The sequence below is a fragment of the Macrosteles quadrilineatus genome, unplaced genomic scaffold (genome assembly GCF_028750875.1).
Source record: "Macrosteles quadrilineatus isolate MER2022 unplaced genomic scaffold, UCM_ALF_1.0 Scaffold_3__2_contigs__length_128488019, whole genome shotgun sequence".
In the NCBI taxonomy this organism is placed as follows: Eukaryota; Metazoa; Arthropoda; class Insecta; order Hemiptera; family Cicadellidae; genus Macrosteles; species Macrosteles quadrilineatus.
In genome coordinates this window covers 110,966,120-110,993,383 of record NW_026542596.1, presented here as the reverse complement: position 1 = coordinate 110,993,383, position 27,264 = coordinate 110,966,120, and the positions used below count along the sequence as shown (strand labels likewise).

Below are 27,264 nucleotides of genomic sequence, written 5' to 3'. Positions count from 1 at the left end.
TTGTTTTACAAAATATGATTTTATTCAGAACCTAATAAATTGCCTATAAAATAAATTGCTTTCATGCAGTGAACGATAAGAAAGAGTTTGTCATTCTTAAAAAAAAAAATAACTATTTTAAATAGTAATGAAAAAAACACCCACAACTAAGTCAAGTCAGAATCCAGGAAAGAAATTAACTATTGTTTCTTTATCAAAATTTTTTTTACAAACAATTTCATTGGTGTGATCATAAATTAAGCATGATCCTACTTTACTATAAATGTTGGCTACACTAATTTTAAGCCTCTTTTTGATATTATTTTATATTTTGAACGGTAAGCCAGTTAAGTAAATTTTAAAGATATTTTTTAGAAAGTAAGTGTCTAGTATTATTGGCATTCTTGTGGTTTCAGCTGAATATGTGTCTATAACTGCTAAATTAACCAACAAATTACTTCAATTTGTGAAAGTTAATTAAAGTAGTTAATTATTGTTCACACAGTAGAAAAAATTAAAGAATATTAAAATAAAGTGAACACTTTTGCATCCCTTAAAAATGTATATTGTATAAATTACAGACACCGCTTGTGTGTAATCAGATAAAAATAATGTACTTTTACAAAATGTCCTATCCAAATACAACAGTTTATGTCTATAAAAGTTCAAACATAAATACATTCTGTACAATTCAACTAATATTTACACAATAAATACCTTAACAATTACAGTACAAACAAACAATGTTAATTTTTTTATACTGATCAAGAAATATAAAACTGTCACTGATCCAACATGTTTAGTGTAAAAACTAGTAAATTTTGGATTATGGAATTGGCTAAATACTTAAAGAAAAACAACAATAAGTAACAGTTCTTATTTATTACGTACGTAACAAAACTTTTTTGTGTACTAAATATGCAAAATGCAAAACCAAATATAAACTATGTTTTAAAATCTTATAAAACATTGTCGTAAATGCAATTAGCCTACATGTTTTATTTTAAATGCCGTTTTCATTTTTCTTTAATGTACATAAGATGTAACAAGTTTTTTTTTTATATTGTTGATTGAATTTTTTTTAATATTATTTTGTTGTCTACAGTTTTATAGATATGTTGTTGTTGTAGTTGTTGTTGTTGATGGTTATCAATAAATCATCAAAGTTTACTGAGCCAAGAGGATTATGGATTTTTGGAAAAATTCAGGCTATAAGAACTAAATTTTTGTGTTAAGAGGTCTCAATCCCGGGATCCAGGCTGGTATTTGATACCTTAAAATCGCAGGATTAGAGTCATTTACAAAAACAATAATTTCTATAACTTTTTTGTTGATTTAGGAGTATTACTTGCCATTAAACACATAGATCCCAATTGACATTGCATAAATATATGGTGCAATCAGTGATGAACCAGCAATATTTGCGTTTCAGTTGTTTCCGATAGTTGAAGTATTAGAGGTGTGCAATTTAGAGTGACACTTAAATGCAAGTGCAGTTGCATGTGTTTTCTTTTGTGTGTATTTGATCATCTGATCTAAATGTATATGCTGTATATTATTTGTTTTTTACTTTGAAAGACAGCAAAAGTGCTTGGTGTAAATTTTGTATGGCTGGTTTAAAACATTAGGGGGCTCAACAAAGGACTCCAAATTCATTAAAAATTGCTAAAAATAGAAATCACAAAATAATCTAATCTTAGGGTTGATTCTGGGATCAACTTAGACTACATAGGTAGGCCCTAATCCTGAAATTCTGGGATTGGATTGAACCCTCGAGATTGAGACACCTAGGCCTATATATCTTACAGGTTACAAAAAATAATTTGTGAAGCTGTAATTTGAAAATTCTTTGGTTAGATAAAATATTAACTTATGAATATTGCAATTCATAAAAAATATTTAAATAAATGGCTATAAAGATATGAAACGAAAAAAAAATGCAAAAATCTACAGAAATAACCAAATAATTGCTTACACTTGCCATGATATTTCGCGATATAAGGAACTGAAGAATATACCCAAGACCAAAGATCAGATCTATGAATTCTCCAACCGTGACTTCATTTCTTGAGCGATTGCGTCCCTGGCGATCTCTATTTCCTGCCTCGTCGTCACGTTGCGCAGCTTGACAACTCCCCGTTGTATCTCGGACTCTCCAACAATCAATGCCCAAGGGATTCCCATCTCCTCACAGTGCTGTAGTTGAGCTAACAGTTTGGGATTCTTCTTGTACGACTGTTCTGCCTGGAAAATATATTGGTCAGTTAGTTACAGAAGAACTGCAATATTATTTTACAAAGCACTTCAGCTTTATAATATACTCAGGACAACAGCTATTTCCAAAGTAAAAGCTTTCATTTTCAGATCAAACATAAGATGGTAATTTTTTTATTTTCATCTGATGTATAAATGAATTTTAAACGAACTAACAAATGGAAATATTTATGCCTTTACTTACCAGTCTGTTAACGTTATAAATGAGCATTTAAAACATTTCTTTAGTTGTTCATACATTGGAGTGTAGACCTATGTCGGGTTAAAATTTCATAACTTAAATGAGGCATGTACAAAAATACTTTAATGAATAATAGCTTGATAAAATCATTCACTTGTGAAACTATATAGTTGTTCTGTAACTATTATAAAGCTGAATACAGATATCAACATAGGCTATGTTTTGTTTATCAGAGTATGGCCCCGGGTACGATACGAGCGGCACCGCTCTGACAACGGGCCTCATTTATGTGTCAATTTTTTGAGGGTAGCCACGATAAGTCTGTGCGGTGGTAAGCGATGGGATTTTCGCATAAACGCCGCTCACCGCTTCAGGTGTCATGCTTCAGTTTAGCCAAAAATGCCAGAGGAACAGCAGCAAACGTGTGAGCCTCCAGCCAAACTCAATAAGATAGAGGTCAAGCTAAGTGATTCTCAAATGAAAGTGTTTATAAGTGAGGTGCAGTCCAGGGAATGTTTGTCGAATGACCAGCACCGAGGTTTTAAAAACACTTTGGTCACTAGAAACCTATAGGACAAAGTGGGAGCTAAATATTTCTAGAAAAGCAAGTTTTTCTTTAAAAGAGAATTGCAAGATAACAACAATAGTTGCAATACGCCTTGCGGGTCAGCACAGTTTGCTATCATCGACTCAACTGACTCCTACAACGGGGGAAATTTGATGAGTGTTATAAATGTGCCGCTTGTATCGTAGCCACCCCCACCGCTTGCGTGCCGCTTGTATCGAACCCGAAGCCTAAGATTTGGAGGAACTTGTGTCAGAACCTCAAGTCTCAATAGGTGCAAGCAAATGTAACTGTTCTGACTAGTCTGGCAAGGTTTCTTCTTTGTTATTTTTGTTTGACAGTAAACTTGTGCAATAAGGCTTGAGGCTGCTTAGTGCTTATTGACATGGTCCCATAAGAAATAAGAAACCTAACTAAAGCAACACTTTTTGTCCAAGAAAATTGCATGGATGTGTATTTGAATGTTGTAGTGATTAATGATTGAATGACATAAAGCACTGTTTTTCACTAGTTGCAAAAACAACATATAAACCAACCTTCCACATTAAGTTATAAACAAGGCATCACAATGTTAACTAGACCTACTCTAGTGAGGGTACAATGTTTTAAAATTAAGGATACCCAACAATTGTACACAATTTGAAGAGACATATTATTTCACTGGCAATATCAGGAGATTATTTCAAATGTTATTTATCATTTTATAATTGTTTATAATATACTATGTTTTTATGTCATTGTTATTTTAACAAATTAAAACCAAATTGGTCGACCTTATCATTACTAGTATAGTAGTATAATTATAATTTTAAAATAGGGTCCTCAAGATTACAAATTACTTGCGTTTACTGACAAGGTTTATAATTTATCTATAAAAAGAACGTGCGTTGGTGGGGGCTTAGATCAGCCAGTTTGGTCCATTGTATGTTAGGCCTAGTACATGCTAGGATCCAAGTAATCATACCAGTACAATTGTCAGAAAAGTTGGACACTATTTTTTGAAAGGTTCAATACTGGATCAAGAGGGATAACTGACCTTGATTGATGATCCTTATACTAAAAGATTTGCTAGTCTTATTCACTAAATGTAAACCTTTATGTAAACAAACATCTTATTTATTTACATCCATCCTTCAAACACCTAATTAAACTACACACTGTAATGTGTCAACTTACTACAAGAGTAAATTGTCTTAAACACAGCACATTCAAGTTCTACTCCAATCAAACCCTCAATATTCTACTATTGTTGAGTGATAAGTTTTAAGCCAACCAATAACCAACGCTTCCTCGGAAGTTTACCTTGATCCCGACGTCCCAAAGCTCTTTGCACAGCTTCATCCTCTCTTCCACCAGGTTCTTCTGTGCTGAGGCAACATAGATTTCAACCTCTGTTGTCCTTATCTTCTGCTGCTCGCTGGCCATTTGAGCTTCTAGGACAGCGAATATCCTCTCCACACCGATGGAGACCCCGACACAGGGGACGTTCTTGTGTTTAGGGTCGAACATTCCGACGAGGTTGTCGTATCTGCCTCCCCCTGCCACGCTGCCCACTGTCTCCCCTCTGCCGTCACCTGAGCATCATAAATTATAACTGTGAGAGGATAACCTAAAATAATTATGGTATTGGAGTTGCAAAACCAATTATTGTTCTAAAAGTAGTTTTAAATAAATCACCTGAAGAAGTAGAAATAAATGGTAGGCTATCTCTTGCCTGACTGAGGTAATGAAGCCTGAGGTAGGCCTGGGTGTTGAGGAGAACGAATATGTGTGTGGGAAGGTGTATGTTAGAGACTAGATTAAACGTTACTATATCATTACAGTTCATAGTTACAAAAAAGTTTGATTTGTTCAAGGTAAAAAAGAATGTTTTCCTGATTGTTTTCAGGTTAATTATACAAAAAAACCATGTTGATCAATATACAGTAGACTAGTAAATCTGCCATGTTCTGGATCTGGCAGTCCTGAATTACTGAAAATGATCACGACAAGCAGCCGTTAAAACAACATTTTAGGCCAGCGGACCATTATTCCGTGTTTCACTGTTCTTTCTGATAATTTGATAGTGATATTAAATCCATAAAACAAAAAATAAAAATAAAACGCCTGTGAATTTCATCGAGTTCAACCGATGTGTCTGTCGTTTGCTCCTGATGTCTATCGATTGCTCTCAACTTTACCAAACTTACCAATATGGTTTACAACAGCATTTAAAAAAGCCTTTTAGAACTTTAGACTGATGCCAGATCATTGAAAATGCCGTACTATCGGACGCCGGATAAAGACCTTTTATTGTAAAAAGTATTTTCATCAATTTAGTTATGAAGAAAATACTTAATGTCCCAATACATTTTGCGTGACCATCACGGTTACATGAATATTCCCTATAATATTTACATATTTTTTTGAGGTCAGCATTCCGTCCACTTGGGACTCTAGCTTATGCATAGGTCAGCATTCCGTCCACTTAGGACTCTAGCTTGTGCATGGTAATAGAGCAATACAAAGGGCGAGACAGTACAGTGATAGTATTAATTGTAGTAAAAACATACGTGGCTGCACTGAAACGTAAACACACAACAATGTCACTGTGATTTGTATTTTAGCACGCTACGGAATGAGCTAACGACTTAAGATAATAAACAAAACCACTTAACTAACCTAGTAGTATAGCTTCATAGATGACTCCCGTGTAGTAGTCCAGTCCTCTCGCCAAGCTCAGGTCGAACACAACATACTGCATGAGGTCGTAGAGGTCGATGTATCGCAGGAACAGCTTCATCGCCTCCAGTCCTTCCTTGGCACTCTTAGACTTCTCCGCCAGTTTAGCGTCTTGCATCAGTTTCTCCACCAAGTCCACTTTCCCACTTTGTCTCACATACTCACCAATCTGATCTGCAATGTCTCCTGGCAAGTGTTTCTCATTCACCATTTCATTTCTCACTTCTTCCCACGACAGCTGAAACATCAATCATAGTTTAGATGTTGGGAGTCAATCAGTCAATACCTTAGAGTGAGATGATAATTTTGTATAGAAGGTAAGCTATAATTGTGTCATGGTAGTGTGTTCAGGTAGTTGAATAGATAGAAACCTAGGAAATGGGAAGGAGGCGTTTTTAATATGGGTAAGTAGGAGGAAAAAAATATCGGAATAGGCTAATTAAGTAGAGGTTAAGAATTAGGAAGTTGATAATGGCTAGAAAACTCAAAACTGTAGAAGGTCGTGAATGAAGAGAAGTAAAAATGGGTGACTTGGATGTCTGAAGAATGTGAAAAGACAAAATTAGAAAAACTCTTATCAATTTTTAAATAAGAAACTGTGCAAGAAGAAAAGAAAACAAGATTTTATAACAAGCCTATGAGAATTTTCCTTTAACTTCTATGCCAGATTTCAAGTAGGCCTAGTTCAGTATCAGGGAAACTGCAAAACAGGTGGCATAATAATGAAAGAACATAATTGCTAGTATTAAACTTAAAGGACACCATTAAGTATAAAAAGTTAACTTACCTTGTCTAGTTTATCCACTGCAGAACAGATGGATCTGAACATTTCATTTGGAACTCCACACGCTTCAAAAATGCCATCAAGAAGAAGTCTGTGATTAACCTTGATTAGAAATTTGCCTAACTGTAGAGAATCCAGGATTTCGTATACTACTCGCATGCATTCAGCCTCTGGGATCATTGGATCATAGATTCCTGCTATGTCAAAATCCTGAAACAAAATTAAATCTTGTTATTTCCGTGCAAATTGTTCTAGAGTTTTCATTATGTCTAGTCAAGTTAAATTAGGAGAAAATGTTTAAAAGTAGCTTGTCTTTAAGATATATTGCTACAATCTATCCGCAAAGTTGACCAGTATTTTTGCAGTTCATCAAAACGATCATCTCCCAAAATCTCTGAAGCCTGCATTCTAGATTAAACTGTAATCCCCCATCCATCTACGGTCTGAAGAAGTTCTACATGATGAACATCAATGGGAAGTTTGTATTGTAGTATCTCCAAGCTCGCGGAGTAACAAAATCCAACAATTGGACGAAATACAAGTGTTGGGTTAAATTTTTCTTTGCATGCCTCTAAGCATAGACAAAAGAATTAAATATAGACTGTCAGCTGTGCTGCGGTTACCATAGGTTCTGGCGCACACCGCTGGGAGCGCAGTGCAGTTACGTAGTGCGTACGTTGTAACTACATGTAACTACATGTACATTTGTAACTACCAGCGGTGTGTGCCAGAACCTATGGTAACCGCAGTACAGATGACGGTATAAGTTAAATTCTTTTTGGCTATGCTCTAAGCCCCTCAAACTGAATTTCTCAACTAATCTAACCAAACTTTACTGCGAAGGAATGTAATTTGAAGAAAGGTATATTTTTGACACTTCAAAATCAACAATTGCTCCACACAACCAATACTCACACACTGGTAGAACTCCCGGTAGCGTCCCCGGGTCATAGCCGGGTTGTCTCTCCTGTACACCTTGGCTATGTGGTATCTCTTGATGTTGCTGATCTTGTTCATGGCCAGATACCTAGCGAAGGGTACAGTCAGGTCGTACCTGAGAGATAACAGTTCCCCACCCTGGTCTGCCAAGTCGTATATCAGCTTTGAGTCCTCTCCGTACTTCCCTGTGAGTACTTCCTGAAAAGTTATGGGTTTTCATGAAAATGTAGAGATGTTCAATATTATTTTGCCAATAATTTCCTAATCTTATCATCAACTTTTTCAGACAGTAAATATGCAGATAGGAACTACTTTCTGGTAAAGCTTTGATTAAAAGTAACAAAAAAAAAAAATTGGAAATAATTTTAACTGTGTACTTTCTCTATTTACACAACTCACTCCCCATTTTCTAAACTTAGGCTACTCTGAAGAATAATGGCTCGATTACAGAACTAAACCTTTAAACTGGATGTATCGGACAACTAAGAGTTAGATATGGTATATCATATCATACAGAAGGCACTATAACCTCTCATCCAATAGTAAAGGTTTTAAGTTTAGGATAGTCAGTTCAGGTCCTAAAAAATAATGTAAACAAACAATATCCATTAAATTAAAAAGTTTGTGAAAATAGTTTGTGAAAAGGTTGTGAAGATAGGCCTATGCATGATAATAAAAAACCCATTTTATACCTTGAATTCAAAGATAGATAATCAAATCACTTTATCCAAACATATGCTATATGTTTTAGCGAATTTCCCTATAGGGAGTAGCTATTACCGTAGGTCTCATGGTAAGACTTAGGCCCGGGACCGATTTACTTTTTCATTTTAATGTCCCCAGAGGCCAAAAACACCATTAGTTCAAATTTTTATATATGTATATATATATATATATATATAGAGATTTATATATATATATATGTGTCCGTGAACACGATAACTTGAGTAATTTTTATCCGATTTTGATGAAATTTGGTTTGAAGGTGTAAAGCGGGATAAACTTGAATGAGTTCGCGATCCAGCATGATCGGACCATGGGAACAGGGTTTTATGGGGGGTTTTATGGGGTAAAAATTGGTTTTTCCCACTTTTTACCCTCAAAACACAAAATTTCCCAATTTTTCTCTAAACCTTCTTAAAGAGCTTAAAAAAACAAACAATTCAGTATATCAAAGTGTTTTTTTACGGTTATTGGTTACGGAGAAAACTAAAAAAATGGTAAATTTGAAATTCCCATGTTATTCTTATGGAGAATATTGTAAAATGTTGTAGTTTGCTTGTTTATGGATATATTTTGATCAAACTTGGCAAATTTATTTATTTTATAGTAAGCTATCAATATTTTACTAAAAACACACTACTTTATTAGTTTCCTTGTAGCAGCAAACCTAGGTACTCGTTAAACCTAATAATGTTATTTAAATAGATCAATTGAAAATCAATTCGGCCAAATGGAAATTCGCTTAGACGGCAGGTTTGCTGCGGCGGGGGTATTTTATAATTGTAGCCATTTTAGTTGCCAAACAGAATTATAATAGAAAAACTAAACCGCTGTAACACAAATAAGCCCTTCTCACCTTGAGTTCAAAGATGGGTGTGTCAATAGTCTCTGCGCCGTGCCGCTTGAATACCGTGATGATCTTGTCCAGCACGCCGAGCCGCAGCGCCATGTGGTGGGGGCCATAGTCCCTGGTGCCCTTCGGTGTCTTGAGGGTAAACTTCTGCGTAGCGCCGTCCTCACCGTCCACACCGTTCTCAGAGCCAAGCCGAGCCTTCAGAGCCAACAGCTTACCCACCTCCTCACCAATCTACGGCAACACCACGATTATGTTGACCTCATAGACCTTGGGATACTTAGGTAGACATCTCATTATATAAACCAGCCATTTAATTGAACGTAGTTAATGGGCCACTAATAGAATGAGCTGTTGTCAAGCAAGATCATAATAGCTTATCCTTTCAATTTGGCTATTTGACAAAAATCAGTAAATGACAGCAGCACACTTTGGGAGTGACCACTTCCACTTCTTTTCCAAAACTGGCATCAGCTTTAACATGGGAAGGGAATGTCTACTATCAATCAAATAACAAATTTTAAAAATCTGACCAAAATAGTACGAAAAGTTAGAAAATTTTTAAGTTGAAGAAAATAAGATTACAGAAAATACATTTGAGCGTACAAAATAAGGTGACTAGCAAAATGGGTGTCTAGTTGTCGTTTCTCGAATCACTGTTATTTTTCATTTGTAAGCTTTTAGCTTTTGTGGCCGGAGTAATTTGAATCCGTTGTAGTGGTACTCTGTGTCAAGCAAGTGGCCAGTTCCTGTGTGAAATTTTACCCTTGTTTTAAGGAGGCGTCCTTTGGCTCAGCCTAGGTACTGAGAATACTCCTTCAAAGTAAGAACAACATTTTTGGCAGCAATTTTCAAATGGCAACGCGGTTGTTGCCGAAAACATTTATAGATTCTGATCATTGTTATTGTTTGTGGAAAAGCATTCACTCTTTTCTTTTAACCGTCCTCAAGCATTCATAACCTCTCTACAGCTTGTGTGCATAGATTTGTTTGGATCAAGATTAATAGTCAATTAAATTATGACTAAGATGTTTTGTAGGAAGAAGCCGCCATAAGAATTTTCTCCCTGTTACTAATTCCAAATCTGATTTAGTTCAAATAGGCTACAGTTAGCTTAAAAGCATGTCGAGAAACTTTTGTAAAATAAACATTTTTGATTGCAATGGTTAAAAAAAATACAAAGACTTAACAAAACTTATATTAACATAAATATTATTTTTATAATTAAAATAACAAAGATTAATAGAAATCCTAAATGGACAAAATTCAATAGTGAATACAATTATGTAAATGCTTTGAATTATACTACTGTGGACCACATTAAAAAATTTCAGAATGGAGTGCTACCCTGTGTGCATACAATTAATTTAATTGAGATGTTCTGCATTTCAATCCTACTACACCAGCAATCCCAAAAGACCGTAACTTCAATCTACCGCAAAGCATGCAAAAATTAACATTTCAGTTACAATGGAACGAATGTAGGGAAAAAACAGTGATTGAACAAGAAAGTTTAGATGTAGGCCTGATGATTAAAATACAATCTTGTTTCCTGACAAATTGATTATTTTGTAGTTTTAGAAATATTTCCGTCACTTATTAAGTTTTGGGTTAAACCGAAGCATGACTGAAGAGGAAATGAACTAACTATTCGATTAATAAATCAACTCTTGTAAAAACGACACCGGCATAGACAGCAAGGTAAAAATATGTAGCATATGAGTGATTAAAAAAATTTCAGTAATCCACAAACTCTAAATCAGTTATACCCAGCCTATAGACACTTCACTAAGTAGTGAACGCTACGGTAATAGGCTAATAAAATGGTAGGGCCTACTATAGTTCGGCCGCTTAGAAAACAACCTTGCCGCTAATGCTAAACCAATGCTGGAGGAGGTCGCTTTCTAAGCGGCCGAACTATAGTAGGCCTAAATCAAATCAATTTTTCTACAATAAATATTATTTATTTGGACATTTGGCATATGCGACAAGGAGAGTACTGTACAGATGTGGTTTGATCTTAATATCAATACAGTACTGCAACTGGTTCCAGCCAAGGTCAATGCATGTAACCTTGACATACAACTCACCTGGCCCGGGTCAGTAGTCTGGGACATGTTTCACCTAACTGGTTCACTTGTTCGGGCCAGACACAGAAGTGAAAGTACATCTTAAACTGTATCCAAGCGTGACTACTGTCTGTTGTGTCACGCTATTGCCTAATACTTTCATTTCGCTAGATGTTTTTAGCTTTCACAAATAACAATTTTATGTAGGGATAGTGGTACTTCCAGAAAGGCTAGGCTAGTCTATTGGATAGAGTGCAGGGCTTATGTCACGGTGGCATAGGTTTGAATTCTGCGAATCACAAATGTCTTTTGTAATATACTGTAATTTTTTAGTTCCTTGTTTAGTAGTTGGAAGAATGTTTTAAGTAAGTCCACATCAAGTTTAAAAAGAGGTGTTTTCGATAAGTAAAACTATCACTGTTCTGGAGATCTTCTTTGCGATTCTCGGCTAACAAAAATATCTTAATTTATTAATTAGGTTTAGAAATTGGCAGAACTATTGCCCCAGCGGCAGCTCCAGAGGGCAGTCCAGGTTGGCCCGGGCCTACACAAACTTTTGGTATATTTTTCAAAATTATAAATAAATTTTATAATATGTAAATAAAGGGAAGAATTTAAACTAATTATTTAGCATTTAAATTTATTAATTCCCCCTTTTTTGCGCGGTAAGCCCTCTAAACCTCTCGTCCCCAGATCAAACTCTTTCTTGATCCCTTTCAGAACTACCCAAAAAATTATTCCTGGAGCCGCCCCTGAATTGCCCTCGTACCAAAAACTATGAAATCAAAAGCTTGGTTTTCTCATTAGGTACAAATTTATTCTGCAACTATCCTGTCTTAACATGAAATATAAGACTTAATTGTCCATATTTGTTGTTATAATGACTATAGGCCTAATAGTTAAAGGCTGTGTACTTTTTTAACGTCAATTATTCCTCTATTTAGTTATCCTTTCATTCAATAACTTGTTTGTAGTACTATAGATCCCTTATGAAATATCTTAACATTGTCAAAATTGTCACAAGAAATATTCAAACACTTAATAAAGGGACATAAACTTTTTAACTTTTAACATCATGATCAAGTGGTCGCCCAAACAAAAATAAATAGATTAACTTAGTAAGTTCTAACCATAATGCACAGAAGGTTGCGATTATTTTTTTGTATAAATAAGTAATATAGCCTATTTTAGCCAAGGGTTTTTGCTGACAAGGTGAAAAATCACCCGTGTTCTTGTCCTGGAACTATCTGCTACCCTCTTTTTTTACTAGACCCAGTCCTTCATTATTATTGAGAATTGTATTAAGACCCAAAATAAATTAATTTTTCTAATCTTAAATAGCTTTAAATAGATCCATAAAAATCGGATGCATAAATACAGATGAGCTTAAGTTAAAATTAAGGATTTGACATTACTACGCCCTCAGGGTAAGTTATTCAAATTATGGGTAAAATATAATTATTTGAAAAGGGAATCAAAAGACCTGTTAAACAGTAGGAGTTATAGTACGAAACATCAAACAAACAACAAAAGCTGATTTACATATACATAATGCTACTTCACACTGACGCACAATTTGGTATTCGAAACGAATTTGGATATTGAAGTTACTAAACTCCGTTCAAAGGTGTCTAAACTCACCTTTCCCTGAGCAACTGATGATCTCATAATTCCCTTTCTAATACATCTTCGTAAAATACTAAATTGAGAGGACTTTTGGGTGATTTGTTTGACTAAGAGTGCTGCTGGATACATTGTGAAAATCTCTGTCAATTAAATGAATGATCCGAATACAGCCAACGCCACCACTTCCTTACACCAGCTTCCCAAAAAATAAAACAAGGTATTAGTTTGCTATTCTCGATAATTTAAAATTTGAAATGTTTAAAAAACAGTTTTTTTAGATCCATTAGCGCCTTCTTTGAGACAATTCCTTATCCAGCACCTATTAAATTAGGACGGCCAATCTTGCAAATACAGTTTGTCATCTGCCTGGCTTAGGCCTACATCTAGCTGACAAACACCCAAAACTCTCAGTTTTTAGTGAAGTAGGCCTAATTTATATAACTGAACAGTAGGAAATTGTAAAAAAAAAAATTATAGGCATTTAAATAGCTTATTAGGCTTACAAGAGTTCAAAGAGCTCTGTAGGCTACTTAAATAATCATGATTTTAGATATAAGTACCTCTATAACTTATAGGCCTAGTGATTTATTGAATTTCCTGATTCTCATAAGTTACGGACTTTTCACATTTTAACAAATAGCCAAGTCCTTAAATTTTAGAATTTTTAAAGCGATTAAACTTAAGTAGGCCTAGTATGTTATAATTTCTTAGAAGTGTAGATCACACAATTTAACACATTCGCTGCGACCTGTCAATGGCAGGCGTAAGTAAGCCCAGGTGAGGCGCAGCGTCGAACAAACCCGATTGCCAGGCGATTGGCTTTCAAATATTTTGGTCTTACAAGGTGATGTGCTGTGTTACGAGAGTCGACGAAATTCGCTAAAACACGCCTCAGATAGCAGCACTGCTTGGAACGTACCCAGTTCCATTGTATTGCCAATTGGAGGGAGAAAAATGGGACAACAATTTTATTTCTAAGCTTGCCAGACAGGGTTTTTACGGGTAAATTTACTACCAACCCACACCACAATTAGGGTATGCTGGTATTAGAGACACAATACTAACGCTTACCAACCGTCCTCAGCTAGATCCTGAGCCATACTAACTTGGCTACTAACTTAGTTCTAGTCACTGAGTTAGAGACATAACTGAGGTAGAAATGAATGAGATAATTGTGTCGCGTTAACCGCCATTTGTACAACTAGGGTAGGCCTAGGCCTAACTTATGGCCTCTATTATAACGTTAACTTTGTATGCTTAGTAGTAGCCTACATTTGAACTTCAAGGTGAGATTGTACCTAACTTACGTATAAAGCCATGAGCCAATGAGCTGGTTCCCCTAGTTGCAAGTTACAGCATTTTGATTTTTTAGCAGTTACCAGTACCATATCAGTGCTCCCTCCAGTTCCATTATATTTCTAGCACAGAGGTTCTAGGCCTAGTAACCTACATTAGGCTAGGCTACATTATGATGATTTTTATATTGAACTGCACATTGTTATCGTTGAAGGATATACAGGATTTGAATATGCAAACATGGTTGTACCGTTGATTGTATGGGTGTAAACATCTACAAAAAAATATAGAAGGTAGCCCACTGAAACTGTGTGGTCAAGTTTATGTAGCCTACAATAAGGAGTACTTAAGTTACTAAGGATTAAATCATGTAGCTAAAAGATTAGTAGATATGCAAATTTAGTTTACAAAGTAATTTCCTTACTTAAAATGTGAAATTGATACAGTCTGCTTACAATGACAATGCTTACAAAGCATAGTGATGTCCCTGGCATCAATGCTATTTGTTGAAGCACAAACATGTTACCGACTTAACAACACCACATCTAGTAGAAAACTGCTGTAGCTGATATTTTCTATTTTAGTCTATAGTAATTACAAAGATTGATTTGATATAAGAAAATATGTACAAGCTAGATTGCATCAGACTGAGTGGCATAACCTATATTATGATTAAAGATAAACGAATGATGAAATACCTTGTCTTTATCGGCTTTAGCTGATTTTAATTTTCTCACAACTTCTCCCTGCTCTTTAATTTCATCCATGAGTTTAATTTTTGGATCAGACATAATTGATAATAATTAAAATATTAATGGAAAATTGCACTAACACACAAGTATAAATCCTTCTGCCATGCATGCATACACACATTGACAAAAAAAACTATATTCATTCATTCACCAATCAAATCACCTTTCACCAGTCACCACACCACATGTTTCTTTTTTCCTTTTTAAATCAGTGCTACCAATAGCAAAACACGTGTTTAGCCATAGAGTGGGTATTAGGGAAAGTCATACTATCAAGAGTGATTGGTAGTGGAAACTTTGCAATGACAGCTAAAAAACTGAATTTTTCATTTATACTAAATATCTTAATCCTGATATACTTTCCACATCAAAGTTACTCTGAATATATAACAAAAACTAAGAAAGCCCACATGCTTGATTGGCATCTTAACGATTTATAGAAATGAGAAGAATTATTTTTACCATAACCTCCTCTAGGCTATGCTTTTATACTAATCAGTTAATGGATAACGAAATAAACCTCGAAAGTAAAATTAATTTACAAAACTACAAAACCTTCGGATTAAATAACCAACCTACGTAGCCCATTGTGGTGAGGGGGGGCAGTGGTGATGCTGACTCTCCTGAGAAAATCTGATTTTAAAATTGACCATACTCTGTAACCGATCGAGGATCACCGGTCTATCTGTGACATAAAAAAATATGTTTAACCTTTTTAAATGATAATTCTGGCTTGTAAAAATCGAACAATGATGTTTGATACGTTTTACGCACATTAGCTTTTTTTGGAGGAGGACATGGCATTCTCTTACAAATACCTCTATTAATACCCCCATGATCCAGGAGTCAGATTTCTCCTCGCGTCCATGATATACCAGTACCGTAGTCCTAATTATGTCACACTACCGAATTAATGAATTAAATATAATGAAATGAAAATGAAATGAAAATCCTTTATTTCAACAGGCAAAGTTAGGGCCACATGGCCCTTTCTTACACTTAACCTGCAAATAATATAATGTGTATAATATAATATAATGTGTAAAGTTTACAAGTTCTGCTTTCCCCAATACTTTTTTGGAGGTACAGAGTATTCCTACGGATGTGATAAAATAATTATCAAGTTAAAATGGCAATAGCAAACGTGAGAGGAAAAAATATACGAATGGTTGAGACCAGGCCAAAGCAATTGGCTCTTTTGTATTTTTTTGTATATGGTTCGATTTCGATATGGTCCAAGAGCTTTTGTCACATAAATTTTGACATTTGGATTTTAAACCTCAATCCATTATGAGTACAACAAAACATAGCTCTACAACAAGAGCTCCTTAATATGTTTATTTTATAACCTTCTCGAGAGGCTCGTATTAAATTTCAACTGTGTGCTGATAATCCATCAGAAATCGTGATTTAAGCTAGATTGATAAATTAATGATGAAGAGACTCATTGGGCAATGGCTTAAGGAACAGTTTTTGTTCATATGACATCAATAACTCTTTCTTGGTCACGATTAAAATATGCACAATTAGTTTATAAAAATTAGATTATGATGTCAAAGTTTAAACATTTGTTAACTGACATGATTAAATATTGAGGATATATTGAACCATTTTGAAAGTACGATTAGCTTATTTTTTAATGCTCACAGTAGAAAGCTATAAAATACTTTTTAAATTTTTTGAAATATGCTCACTTGACTACCAAACAAGCTTTAGAACTTAATATTTTATATGTGTTCTTTGAAGGGTGCATTAGTTTAATTCCCTGAAGATTCAAAACTGATTTGATTTGATCTTGACCAATCCATCATAAAGTAATCCCTTACATATTTGCATTGAATATGGAGCAAACAAGTTGGCACGCCTGGCACGCGTTTGCCACGTGACTTCCGGACCCTAATCTGCCCGTGCGTCCGCCATCCACGAATCAGGGGATGGAAAGCCATCTTTGTTATCATTGAATTACAGTCAATAGTGTTGATTGGACGAGAAGATAATTTGATTGGTAGATGATGGAAAGAACGCATTAAAATAGATCAATGGGCGTCTAGGAGATAAGTACATTGATTTTAAAGTTGAAAAATGCAAAATAATCTAGATAGATATCAATCATTAAGATGGGGACGCCACTTAGGTGCGTATTTTAACCCAAATATGAGTGAAGGATGAGTGTAGAATGGTGTGTGATGACCTGTGTAGCTTTGTTACTGACTAAGATCAGCTGTTTCATTAGCCAGGATCATTTATTTAAAGCCCAATGATCAGGAACAGCTGGGTCCAGTTTCAAACCATAAAAAAGCTACTGACTTTTCTCAGGATCGAACCGGCGACCATTTGATTAGTAGGCGAGCACTATAACCACTCAGCTACCCAGCCAGTCATAAATAGTTGATAGTAAATAGATAGATAGTTTGTCGGATTAGCACTAGACGATTCATAGCAGGTCAGTTAAGGAACAATTGAGGACAAAATGTCTTTTTAATATGAAAAGCGCATATTACCACTTCTTTGACTTTAAATGTGCTTAACATGCAACGGAAAAAAACTTTACATAAATCGACATATTCTGTCGCTCGCCACTCCAGCGGCACATTTTGAAATCGACATTTTCTGTCGGTCTGCCACTCCTAGGGTTAACATACTGTTTAGATGGATTTATTGAAAATCTCACAACAATATTTATTTAAGACCGCATAATATAGCCCATTAATTAGGTAAGATAAAATATTTTTAAACACCGCTAAAATCAATGAATTTTTAATATGAAAAATATTATTGCTTATTTTATTGTGACTTAAATGTCTTTATTGCTATTACGTGCATGCGTTTTTGAAGGGTTGAAATACATACGCTTAACAACACCAATGTATTTAATTAAAATCCAAAAACTGTTTTGGATTACATTTTAATAGTCTGCAATGGAATATAAACTTCAAATGTTTTAACCTATCAATAAGCAACTAAGCACACTAGAACAATAAATTTACCATCCAAATTAAAACGTAAAACGAACATGTACGCTGAGTGTAGCACTTTTAATTAGAAATAACACTAGTTGAATTGTATTTCATATTTTATTCAGAAAAGCTTACAAAATCTACCCGAATTAACTTGACTCTCCATTCTCAATTTCTTGCTTGTTGTTTACTTACGTCCAGTCCATTCAACAATTGTTTTTTATTAGTTTCAGTCCAGGCTTTGGATTATTATCAAAGCCAACTAAATTAAGCGTACATTTATATATGTACGATTTAAGGTGTAACGGTAGTTTTGGTTTTTTGTAACAATACCTATTCACTGATTCTTGAGGATCGTCATTTTTTAATAGTCGTAACTAGATTGATGTTGGTAAATCCTTGTTATGATGTAGACCAATTTAACAGTTGACTGTTGGATTTTAACCTAATACAGAAACTGTCTAAGGTAAACAAAATCTTTGACAGGTATAGGGCATTGAATGTATTCGTTTTGTTTCGGATAGGGGGTTTGAACGCTTTTATAATGCATGGCCCAGCTCTTGTGCTCTTTTATTATGTGGTCTTACCCAGCAAACACAGAATAGGTAACTTCCTATCTTCATCCATTGCTTGGTCCCAACGATATGCTATACATAATACAACTCGAACTTGAACTACTAGTACATCGTTGCTTCATTCATTGTCTTACCTAGGCGACTCTGACGGTACCATCCATCTTCTCTGTAGGGGAATTCGCCAAAAAGTAATGCATTTTCAACAACCCCTTAAAATAATACGAATAAAATACCCCCACTGCAGCTAGCCTGCAGACTAAGCGAATTTCCATTTGCCTGATTGGATTTACACTAAAATGTCTCCTTATATCACTTTCATTCCCTATTCAAATGGAATTAGTTTAACGAGTACTTAGGTTTGCTGCAACAGTGAGAGTAAAAATGTGTTTTTTGTTGTAAAATGTAGGCCTACTCATTAAAATTGATGATAATTAAATAGGAAATAAATCTGATAATTTTTAGCACAGAAAACGTTTTAGGGAATATTTTAGTAGAAATCCAGCCAGGTAAATGGAAATTCGCTTAGACTACAGGTTTGCTGTGGCGAGGGTATTATTTGGTTTAACTAGATTTTAAATAACTAAATAACACAAGAAACTAATTGCAAACAAAACACGTACTTGACAGCGCCGGACGGAACCAACAATAAATTGTCTTCAGCTGATCGATGAATGAAGGGTCTACTTAAGCTGGGTTTTCCTAGGCGCGAAAGCGGAGAGCGGAGAGAGGAACGCGGATAGCGGAATTGAAATTAACATGGCATTCCGCTCCGCTTCTAGGAAAACAGTAACATTAAATTGCCTGCGCGCGTACAGATTGGCCAATGGTTCGAGGGTCTTTTCTAACATACAGATTGACCAAAGGTCCTAATGAGCAGGGGCAAAAAATGGGGGAGGAGCTTACAGCAGCGATGTCCCATGTGGGGGAGGGGCTTGTCTATTCAAGTACAGTGTTTGTTAACGTTTTCTAATCTTACCAGACACAGAGGTAGCCTCTTTAATGCTATTGAATATCATAGAACCAACTTGTGTAGTTGAAACAGCTGACAAAATTCTTTAATTCGTTTTAAATATGAACGAGGTGTTAGCCCGTCCTACGTACGGGAATTCAGTAGTCAGTTAAAACCGTGTTCAATTCAGATCAGCTAATTTACACATATAAAGACAAAGTTTCTTGCAGTTTTAATGTAAAAATCATCTTGTAAACAAATGTTGTGTTACCAAATATGTTTTGATTCCATCATAGGCCTATACGATATGCATTTTAAATCCGATAAGTTTACAATAATAGCTTATTGGTAAATTCGCTAAAACAGCAATTCTGCAATTTTTACGATGTGAAAAGCGAGCCATTGGGGCAGAGCCCGAAATGATTTTTGGGATAAGAATATGTCTTTGATATGTTAATCGGGAATGTGAGCTATCTTCATACCAAATTTCAACGCGATCCGACCAGAAGTTAATGCGTGATTGGATATCAAACAAACAAACATACAAACAAATAAACAAACTCACAAAATTTCACAATATTAGTTTTTAGTACTACGATATATTGTAGTTGATAAGGGTAAAAACATGATGTCTCATCATATCTATATTATTTTCATAGCGTACGCGATCTCTTCAAGGTAACTTAGAAAGATTAATAATAGGGTAGCCTACTAATGACACATACATACTATGAAAACACAAAATCTAACGCAAACCATTTTCTTAATTACATTTTGTACAAAAATAATACAAAATTTTCTTGATTTAACTTAAACATCACCGACTTACAGATAACACCATTTTCGCATGGATGTAAACAAAATTGTACTATCGACATATGTTTTGATGTAAACAAAATTTTATTGTAAACTTGTAAAAGTTCAGATGATTGACAATAGAATTCAGCACAAACTATGCAATTTTAAAAGCGAATATGACGAGCTTATATGCTTTCACGAGATGTCATATAAACGCGCAAAAGGCACATCTAGCTTTAAATTAAGAGCTTTAAATTAGATCCAATATACCTACGAAATAGTTATTTGTGTAACAAGTGAGCATAATGGCACTTTGCTGCACACGAGAGCAATGCTTACGCACGAACCGCAGGCGAGTGACTCCACAAGAATGATCTCGAGTGAAGCAAAGGCCTTTTGCACTCGTGTTACACATTTCTCCTTATTATATATACATATTTCCTATACATTTTATACATATGTTATACATTTTTCCTATATTCACTATAAAGCATGATATAAATAATTAGTCTTTCAAACACTATACAACACGTTTTTAGGTTATGTTAAACCCAAGCCATGAACGGAATGTGAAATACTGCACCAGCTGATTGTAGTCGTAATATCTTTAAGTGTTACTTATTTTCCAGAGTACAAGTATAAACAGTAATAATCAGAATAAACACATAATAAACAAGTAGATTCTTCTCCAAAATATGGCAATAATAGTTATTTGTGTAACTAGTGGTGAAAGTGGCACTTTGCTGCACACGAGAGCAATGTTTACGCACGAGCCGCAGGCGAGTGCGGAATGATCTCGAGTGCAGCAAAGGCCTTTTTCACTCGTGTTACACATTATATTTTTCCTACAGTCACTATAAAACATAAATAATTAGTCTTTCAAACACTATACAACACGTTTTTAGGTTCAGCTAGCAACACAATTACACAAATGGTGCCCTGAAGAAAGTAGTACCCGTGGTCCGTATCACTCCGCTATTTTTCCTCGGCAAGAAATGTGCTCCGTCTTTTGAGAATATAGTTCCGTATGTTTTTGTAATTTGAAGTGGTTTCCGCGCCTAAAAAAAATGCTTTAAAGGTATTTTCTTGTTTATTAAGACCGTAGGAATGTTTTAAAAACGTTTAAAAGAAAAGTCCAGAAAGTTCAGAAATACCAAAACTATAAACACGAAATGACAGGTTAAATCGTAGTTATAATAGTCAATCAGCTGTTCATAGTATTATTATCTTTAAGTGTTGCCAACCTATTTCCAAGCGTACACGGATTACGTGCATAATAAAACCACGCTGTTTTGTGTTGTTTGGTTGGAATCCTGATGTGCGGCAAAGTATAAACCGTGCGGCAAAGTATAAACCGTACGGCAAAGTATAAATATGCAGCAATTATCAGCTTTCTGTACTATAAACAGTACAGGGAAGCCAACTTTGTCGGGTGACTGTAGGAAAAACATTTTTCCTACAGTCACCCGACAAAGTTGGCTTCCTTGTACTGATTATAGTCCAGAAAGCTGCAACTGTAATTGCTGCAAATTTATACTTTGCCGTACGGTTTATACTTTGTCGTACGGTTTATACTTTGCCGCACATCAGGATTCCAACGAAACAACACAAAACAGCGTGGTTCTATTATGCACGTAATCCGTGAACGCTTGGAAATAGGTTGGCAACACTTAAAGAAAATAATACTATGAGCAGCTGATTGACTATTATAACTACGATTTAACCTGTCATTTCGTGTTTATAGTTTCGGTATTTCTGAACTTTCTGGACTTTTCTTTTAGGCCTAAACTTTTTTAAAACATTCCTACGATCTTAATAAACAAGAAAAAACCTTTAAAGCATTTTTTTAGGCGCGGAAACCACTTCAAATTACAAAAACATACGGAACTATATTCTCAAAACGCGGAGCACATTTCTTGCCGAGGAAAAATAGCGGAGTGATACGGACCGCGGGTACTGCTTTCTCTAGGGCCATTTGTGTTGCCAGCTGAAGCTAAAAACGTACGTGTTGTGTAGTGTTTGAAAGACTAATTATTTATATGCTTTATAGTGACTGTAGAAAAAATATAATGTGTAATACGAGTGAAAAGGGCCTTTGCTGCACTCGAGATCATTCCGCACGAGCCTGCGGCTCGTGCGTAAACATTGCTCTCGTGTGCAGCAAAGTGCCACTTTCACCACTAGTTACACAAATAACTATTCTGAGAGTTTTGTAGTTTTCTTACTTACGCGGCAAGAAGAAAACAGTTCGTATGCTCGTTCATACTTCTTTCTTGATTTTTCAGGTGACAGGTTTAATGAAACATGTTTTCAGTTTCTGATATTTCTATCTACCATTATATTCACAATTACTTTTACGGAGTTCATTGTTGTTAAACATGTTAGGCCCACTTATAATTCATCTTTCAAATACTACAATTCAAGTCCTGTTCAAACGAAGCGTTGAACGAAAATAGAACATAAACTACAAACACGAAATGACAGGTTAAATCGTAGTTATAATAGTCAATCAGCTGATCATAGTATTATTATCTTTAAGTGTTGCCAACGTATTTCCAAGCGTACACGGATTACGTGCATAATAAAATCACGCTATTTTGTGTTGTTTGGTTGAAATCCTCATGTACGACAAAGTATAAACCGTGCGACAAAGTATAAATATGCAGCAATTAGCATCTTTATGTACTACAAACAGTACAAGGAAGCCAACTTTGTCAGGTGACTGTAGGAAAATTTAGGTGTCGATTTGCTGCACACAAAAATACTTAATTATTAACAAATATATAACTTTGATAAATGCAATTTGGAGTTATTATTTTCTTTTAACGGCAACTGAAAATGTAGCTGACTGAATAAGTAATTTAATAACAAATTATTATTTATTTGAGGATTTTAAGGCAAAATGTTTAGAATTATTTGAAGTTTAGAATTTTAATTTTTGGTTTAGTTAAATGTTGAATAAGTGAATAGATTTTGACACTCTGTGGTAGAACATTTTGTTCGGGTTATTTCAAATGGAATATCTTTTTCCTTTTTTTAACTTTAGTTAAAATACTACTCCTATAATGAATATTGATAGATCGGTTTTGTGAACTTAAAAATGAACATCGTGTGCGAAATACTAAGACAGATATTAAAGGTAATTTTCAAACAATGTGTATACACATAAAAACGAGAATGCTTATGCTTTGAATCTTGAAAGAACACTTCAGGACTTTTAAATGGTAACATTATCTTAATTGCTATAACTAGGTCAAACAAACTAACAATTTCGTAACCATCTCGACCTCCCAAAAAATGTACTTTGTGTACTTGACAAAAAATTGATATTGAGTTTATAAGCAATTAGTTAGATTTTATAGCCTATTATTTGCTTTAGAATACCGCACTGTTTTGTTTAAACTACAGTTGAATGTAAAAACCTTTGTTCACTTAACAGCTTACATAAAACTTAGTGTTTTAAAAAGTAAAATTCGTCTGTTGAGTTTGGCCACCTCTGTGACTGGTAAGATTATAAAAAGTTAACAAATACTTGACTTGAATAGACAAGCTCCTCCCCCACATGGGACATCGCTGCTGTAAGCTCCTCCCTCATTTTTTGTCCCTGCTCATTAGGACCTTTGGTCAATCTGTATGTTAGAAACGACCCTTAAACCATTGGCCAATCTGTATGTGGCCAATTGCCTAAGACAAGTGGAGTCCGCTCTCCGCGTTCCTCTCTCCGCTCGCCGATTCCGCGCCTATGAAAACCCAGATAAACACTAAGATCAGCTGTTTTATTCATCAGGTTAATTTATTACAAGCCTAGATCAGGCAGCTGTTGCAGTTCCGCAACATCAAAAAGCTACTGACTTTTCTCAGGACCAATCAGGAAACCTTTCGATTGTAAGGGGATCACAATACTCAACTACTGTATTGCCAACATTTAAAATGTTAATCGAGGAGTTAACATAAAAATGTATTGAAAACTGCACTTTAAAAGAACTGATTTTGGTTGCATCATGTACTGAAATGCTTGATTCAAAACTAATTGTTCCCACATTGTTTATGTTTAATCAAAGTCGCGTGTTCGGCTCGTGTCGGACTTGTAAACATTACAGTTTTTGTGGCAACTCAGGTAGTGACGTGTGCCGTGGCTGACGTCACCCGTGTGAGTCTAGGTCGCCGCGTGTTCCCACGAACTCACCCTCCAAGCGGCACTAACCCCTCTCCCGCCACTGCACCACCTTCCCTCACTTCCGACTTCCGACTGGGACTAGATCTAGAACTGGATCTTGCGGTCACTTTCCGAGTCAATTTACTGTTTGGGTAACGGATTCTGTGTTCGCTGGTTTATAATCGTGCGGAGATTTTTCGTGGTGGTGCATTACAAGATATGCAAGTTCTTGTTAGAATCTGCATGATTCGTATTGATTTTGGCTCAGGGGGTTTTTAATGAACTGGGTATCTCTGTGGATCTAGCCACAGACAAGCATGGGGGTTTGATATAGTGTTCGCCTAGGTATAGGTTGCCAGTTCGTTCCTGAGAAAAGTGTTCCGTTTTAAAGTCCTTTTTTAAAACGTTTTGACCCACCCTGTAAATACGGTTAAGCATAATTAAATTTTGTTTGCACCAAAATGATCTGGCTGATTAGACCTTTAAATTGATGTATCACACATCCCATGTTTACATTTTAAAATATCTCAAAAAACACCCCTACCCCCCAAATTGGGCCCTTTTGGGGACTTTTTCAAAATTGAAAATAATTGTATTGGATTCGGCATGTCCAAATTAGGGAGAAATGAGAACGAACAAGTGTTAAACGCCTTACCTTTGTACACAACAGATATGGACAGTTTTCAAATGAACACCCTGTATAACTGTGCCAAGATGTGACAATAGCTATGGTTGATGGTGCCAATAACTATGGTTTTTGTATTTTTTAACATTTTCATTTTTTAATAAACTTAAGTAATGATATATATATTTTCTTTATACATCCCAGTATTCTCAGTACATTCTGCTACATGATTAAAAAAACGTAGATATTAAAAACAGTATTGCAAAGGAGCTGTGGTAGATTTCTCCGAAGCTTACCGTTAAGGTGCCAATAACTGTAGCATTTACCCTACTCGTATCTTAGGCAAAAATTGTGATGTCAAAGTTTTAGAGTGCTGGACATATTTGGTTGGCACACGCTTTTGGAGAAGAAGAAGTTCGACATCCACCACATTAAGCTATTTACAAAATATATACCTATTGGCAAAAACAATCATTTCTTGGCTATTAAAATATTTTTCCTAATAAATTGTGTGAAACAATTAATTATTTTTTTATTTTGTATTAAAATTAATCTCATCCATATCAAATTAAGTAGCTTCATACGTAAAGGTTTGTTTTCAGAGTAAATAGAGAAAAACAACTAAAATGATCTTATTCTAAAAATGAGTTATTGCGTGAGTTCCAATATTCTGTATTTGCCCTATTGGGATACCGGTATTACGTAAGCCGTATTTGCAATGTATAACATTGTGTTTAAAATATTGTTCAGAGTTTTATCTCTTTTAGATAACCTTTACATAACTCAGAAAAGAATCCAATTTATGTTTTGAATATGCGCAGACATTTGATGATTTTGTATTGAGGGATTGTTACTATTTGCGTTGGTTGCATGTACAATTCAATTAATCTTATACGTTTTCAAGTAACATTATTTTTATACAATGGATAGTTTCATTACCTCGTCTTTTGAAACTACGGAATTCCTAACAGGCATAAAATGTGATTAAAATTCTATTCTCCGAATATTTCAGGATATTATAGGCTAAATTTGATTTCATACTTGATAGTTTTAACTGTCATTCATAAGTATAGTAATACTTATTTACAGATCGAATTAAAATTGTATACCCTGTAAATATTTTCAATTAAAGTTTAAAATTAAATCTACATACTGTGCACTGTACCGACTTACATATTGTCAGTGCGAACGAAATTTAAACTATAATACTATAAAAAATCCGTACGTTAAACCCGTTTAGTTTAAAAAACCACCGGGTAAAGATCAAGCAGTAGTTATGGAAAAATGTTTTATTTAGTATTTGGACATTTTGTGGAAAAATGCAACATAAAAATCCATTGTTTGAAATTTACAAGATATTAAGAATCAGCTCACACTATGGATTGCTGGCCTTTTCGGATTCCAATGTTCTGCATTAAATCCCTGTTTCCATAAGTATTTGTATTGTCTACCTATTGATACTAGAGATATAAGTCAAGGTCACGAGTAAAGGAAATCAGTCAATACAGCATGTTTTACACTATGAAATATTAAATTTATCGAATACTTATTTTGATGGTTTGGAAATACTTTAACTCTTTTAACCATTTTATATAATTTAATCAATATTCAGCTGGAAGCTAAAGCCCACAAGTTCCATCTGTGTCTAGTATAATTCTACACAATATCAAATACCTTTGCCTAATAAAGTAAATTTAACCCCAATTCATTTAGGATCCTGATACCTCTGCTCTAAAAATGTACACAATAAAACCAAAATAGCACTTCGTAGAATACTATATGTAGTATTTAAGTATAGGATATGAGTTGGGAAACACTATGAACGTCCGCACGAGTGAGTACTACGATTATCCGCAGTTCTATCCTGATAATTAGACCAATTCGTAAATATTATATATCGTAAATATTATATTCGTTAAATATATCGGTCAGTCACTAACAAGACTACAAGATCGCGCCACCCATCCTACACTCATCCCCATTCATACTTGGCTTAAAATACCTACTTTGTGTGGTCGCAATTTCATAGCAAAGTATTAAAGTAAAGTATTAAAGTATTTAAATCTTTAATAGCTTCCAAGTCTTCAAGTTAGTGTCTTTAGAGTTGGTCTTGAACCCACATGCTATTGAGTTTCAAATAGTAGTGTATACAAATATTTTGAATTTCAAACATCCAGGATTTTGAACGCCCCTAAAAATATCACCAACATACAACAACATAAGTACACCAATTAACATATCGTTGACTAAATATGCTACCTCTAAAGGATATAGAACGCGTTTTACTTAAAACTATGTTCACCGAACTAAACAAATAATAAAAACAAGTATTACACAACTTATCTGAAGGGGCTTACTTGTCGCCGGCCGGTCCGGTGAGCTATCATATCTTCTACAGGAATATAACGCGCGTGTGGACAACATCGTGGCGAAAACTAATAC

At 34.9% G+C, this 27,264-nt stretch overlaps 1 protein-coding gene across 4 annotated transcripts; it reads right to left on the bottom strand.

Annotated features, from left to right (window-relative positions):
- On the bottom strand, window positions 1–27,264 carry LOC128989983 (histidine--tRNA ligase, cytoplasmic). 4 transcript variants are annotated; one of them, XM_054412169.1, is made up of 8 exons: window positions 14,709–14,843; window positions 12,730–12,910; window positions 9,023–9,253; window positions 7,420–7,641; window positions 6,508–6,714; window positions 5,661–5,958; window positions 4,302–4,573; window positions 1–2,223 (listed from the first exon to the last, which is right to left on the bottom strand). In XM_054412169.1, the coding sequence occupies exons 2-8, from the start codon at window positions 12,841–12,843 to the stop codon at window positions 2,017–2,019; spliced, it is 1,551 nt and encodes a 516-aa protein (XP_054268144.1). In that variant the 5' UTR covers window positions 12,844–12,910; window positions 14,709–14,843; the 3' UTR covers window positions 1–2,016. The 4 variants fall into 4 exon arrangements, with proteins under 4 accessions (XP_054268144.1, XP_054268147.1, XP_054268145.1 ...); XM_054412172.1 differs by lacking the exons at window positions 12,730–12,910; window positions 14,709–14,843 and adding an exon at window positions 27,180–27,264; XM_054412170.1 differs by lacking the exon at window positions 12,730–12,910 and having other exon boundaries at window positions 14,709–14,871.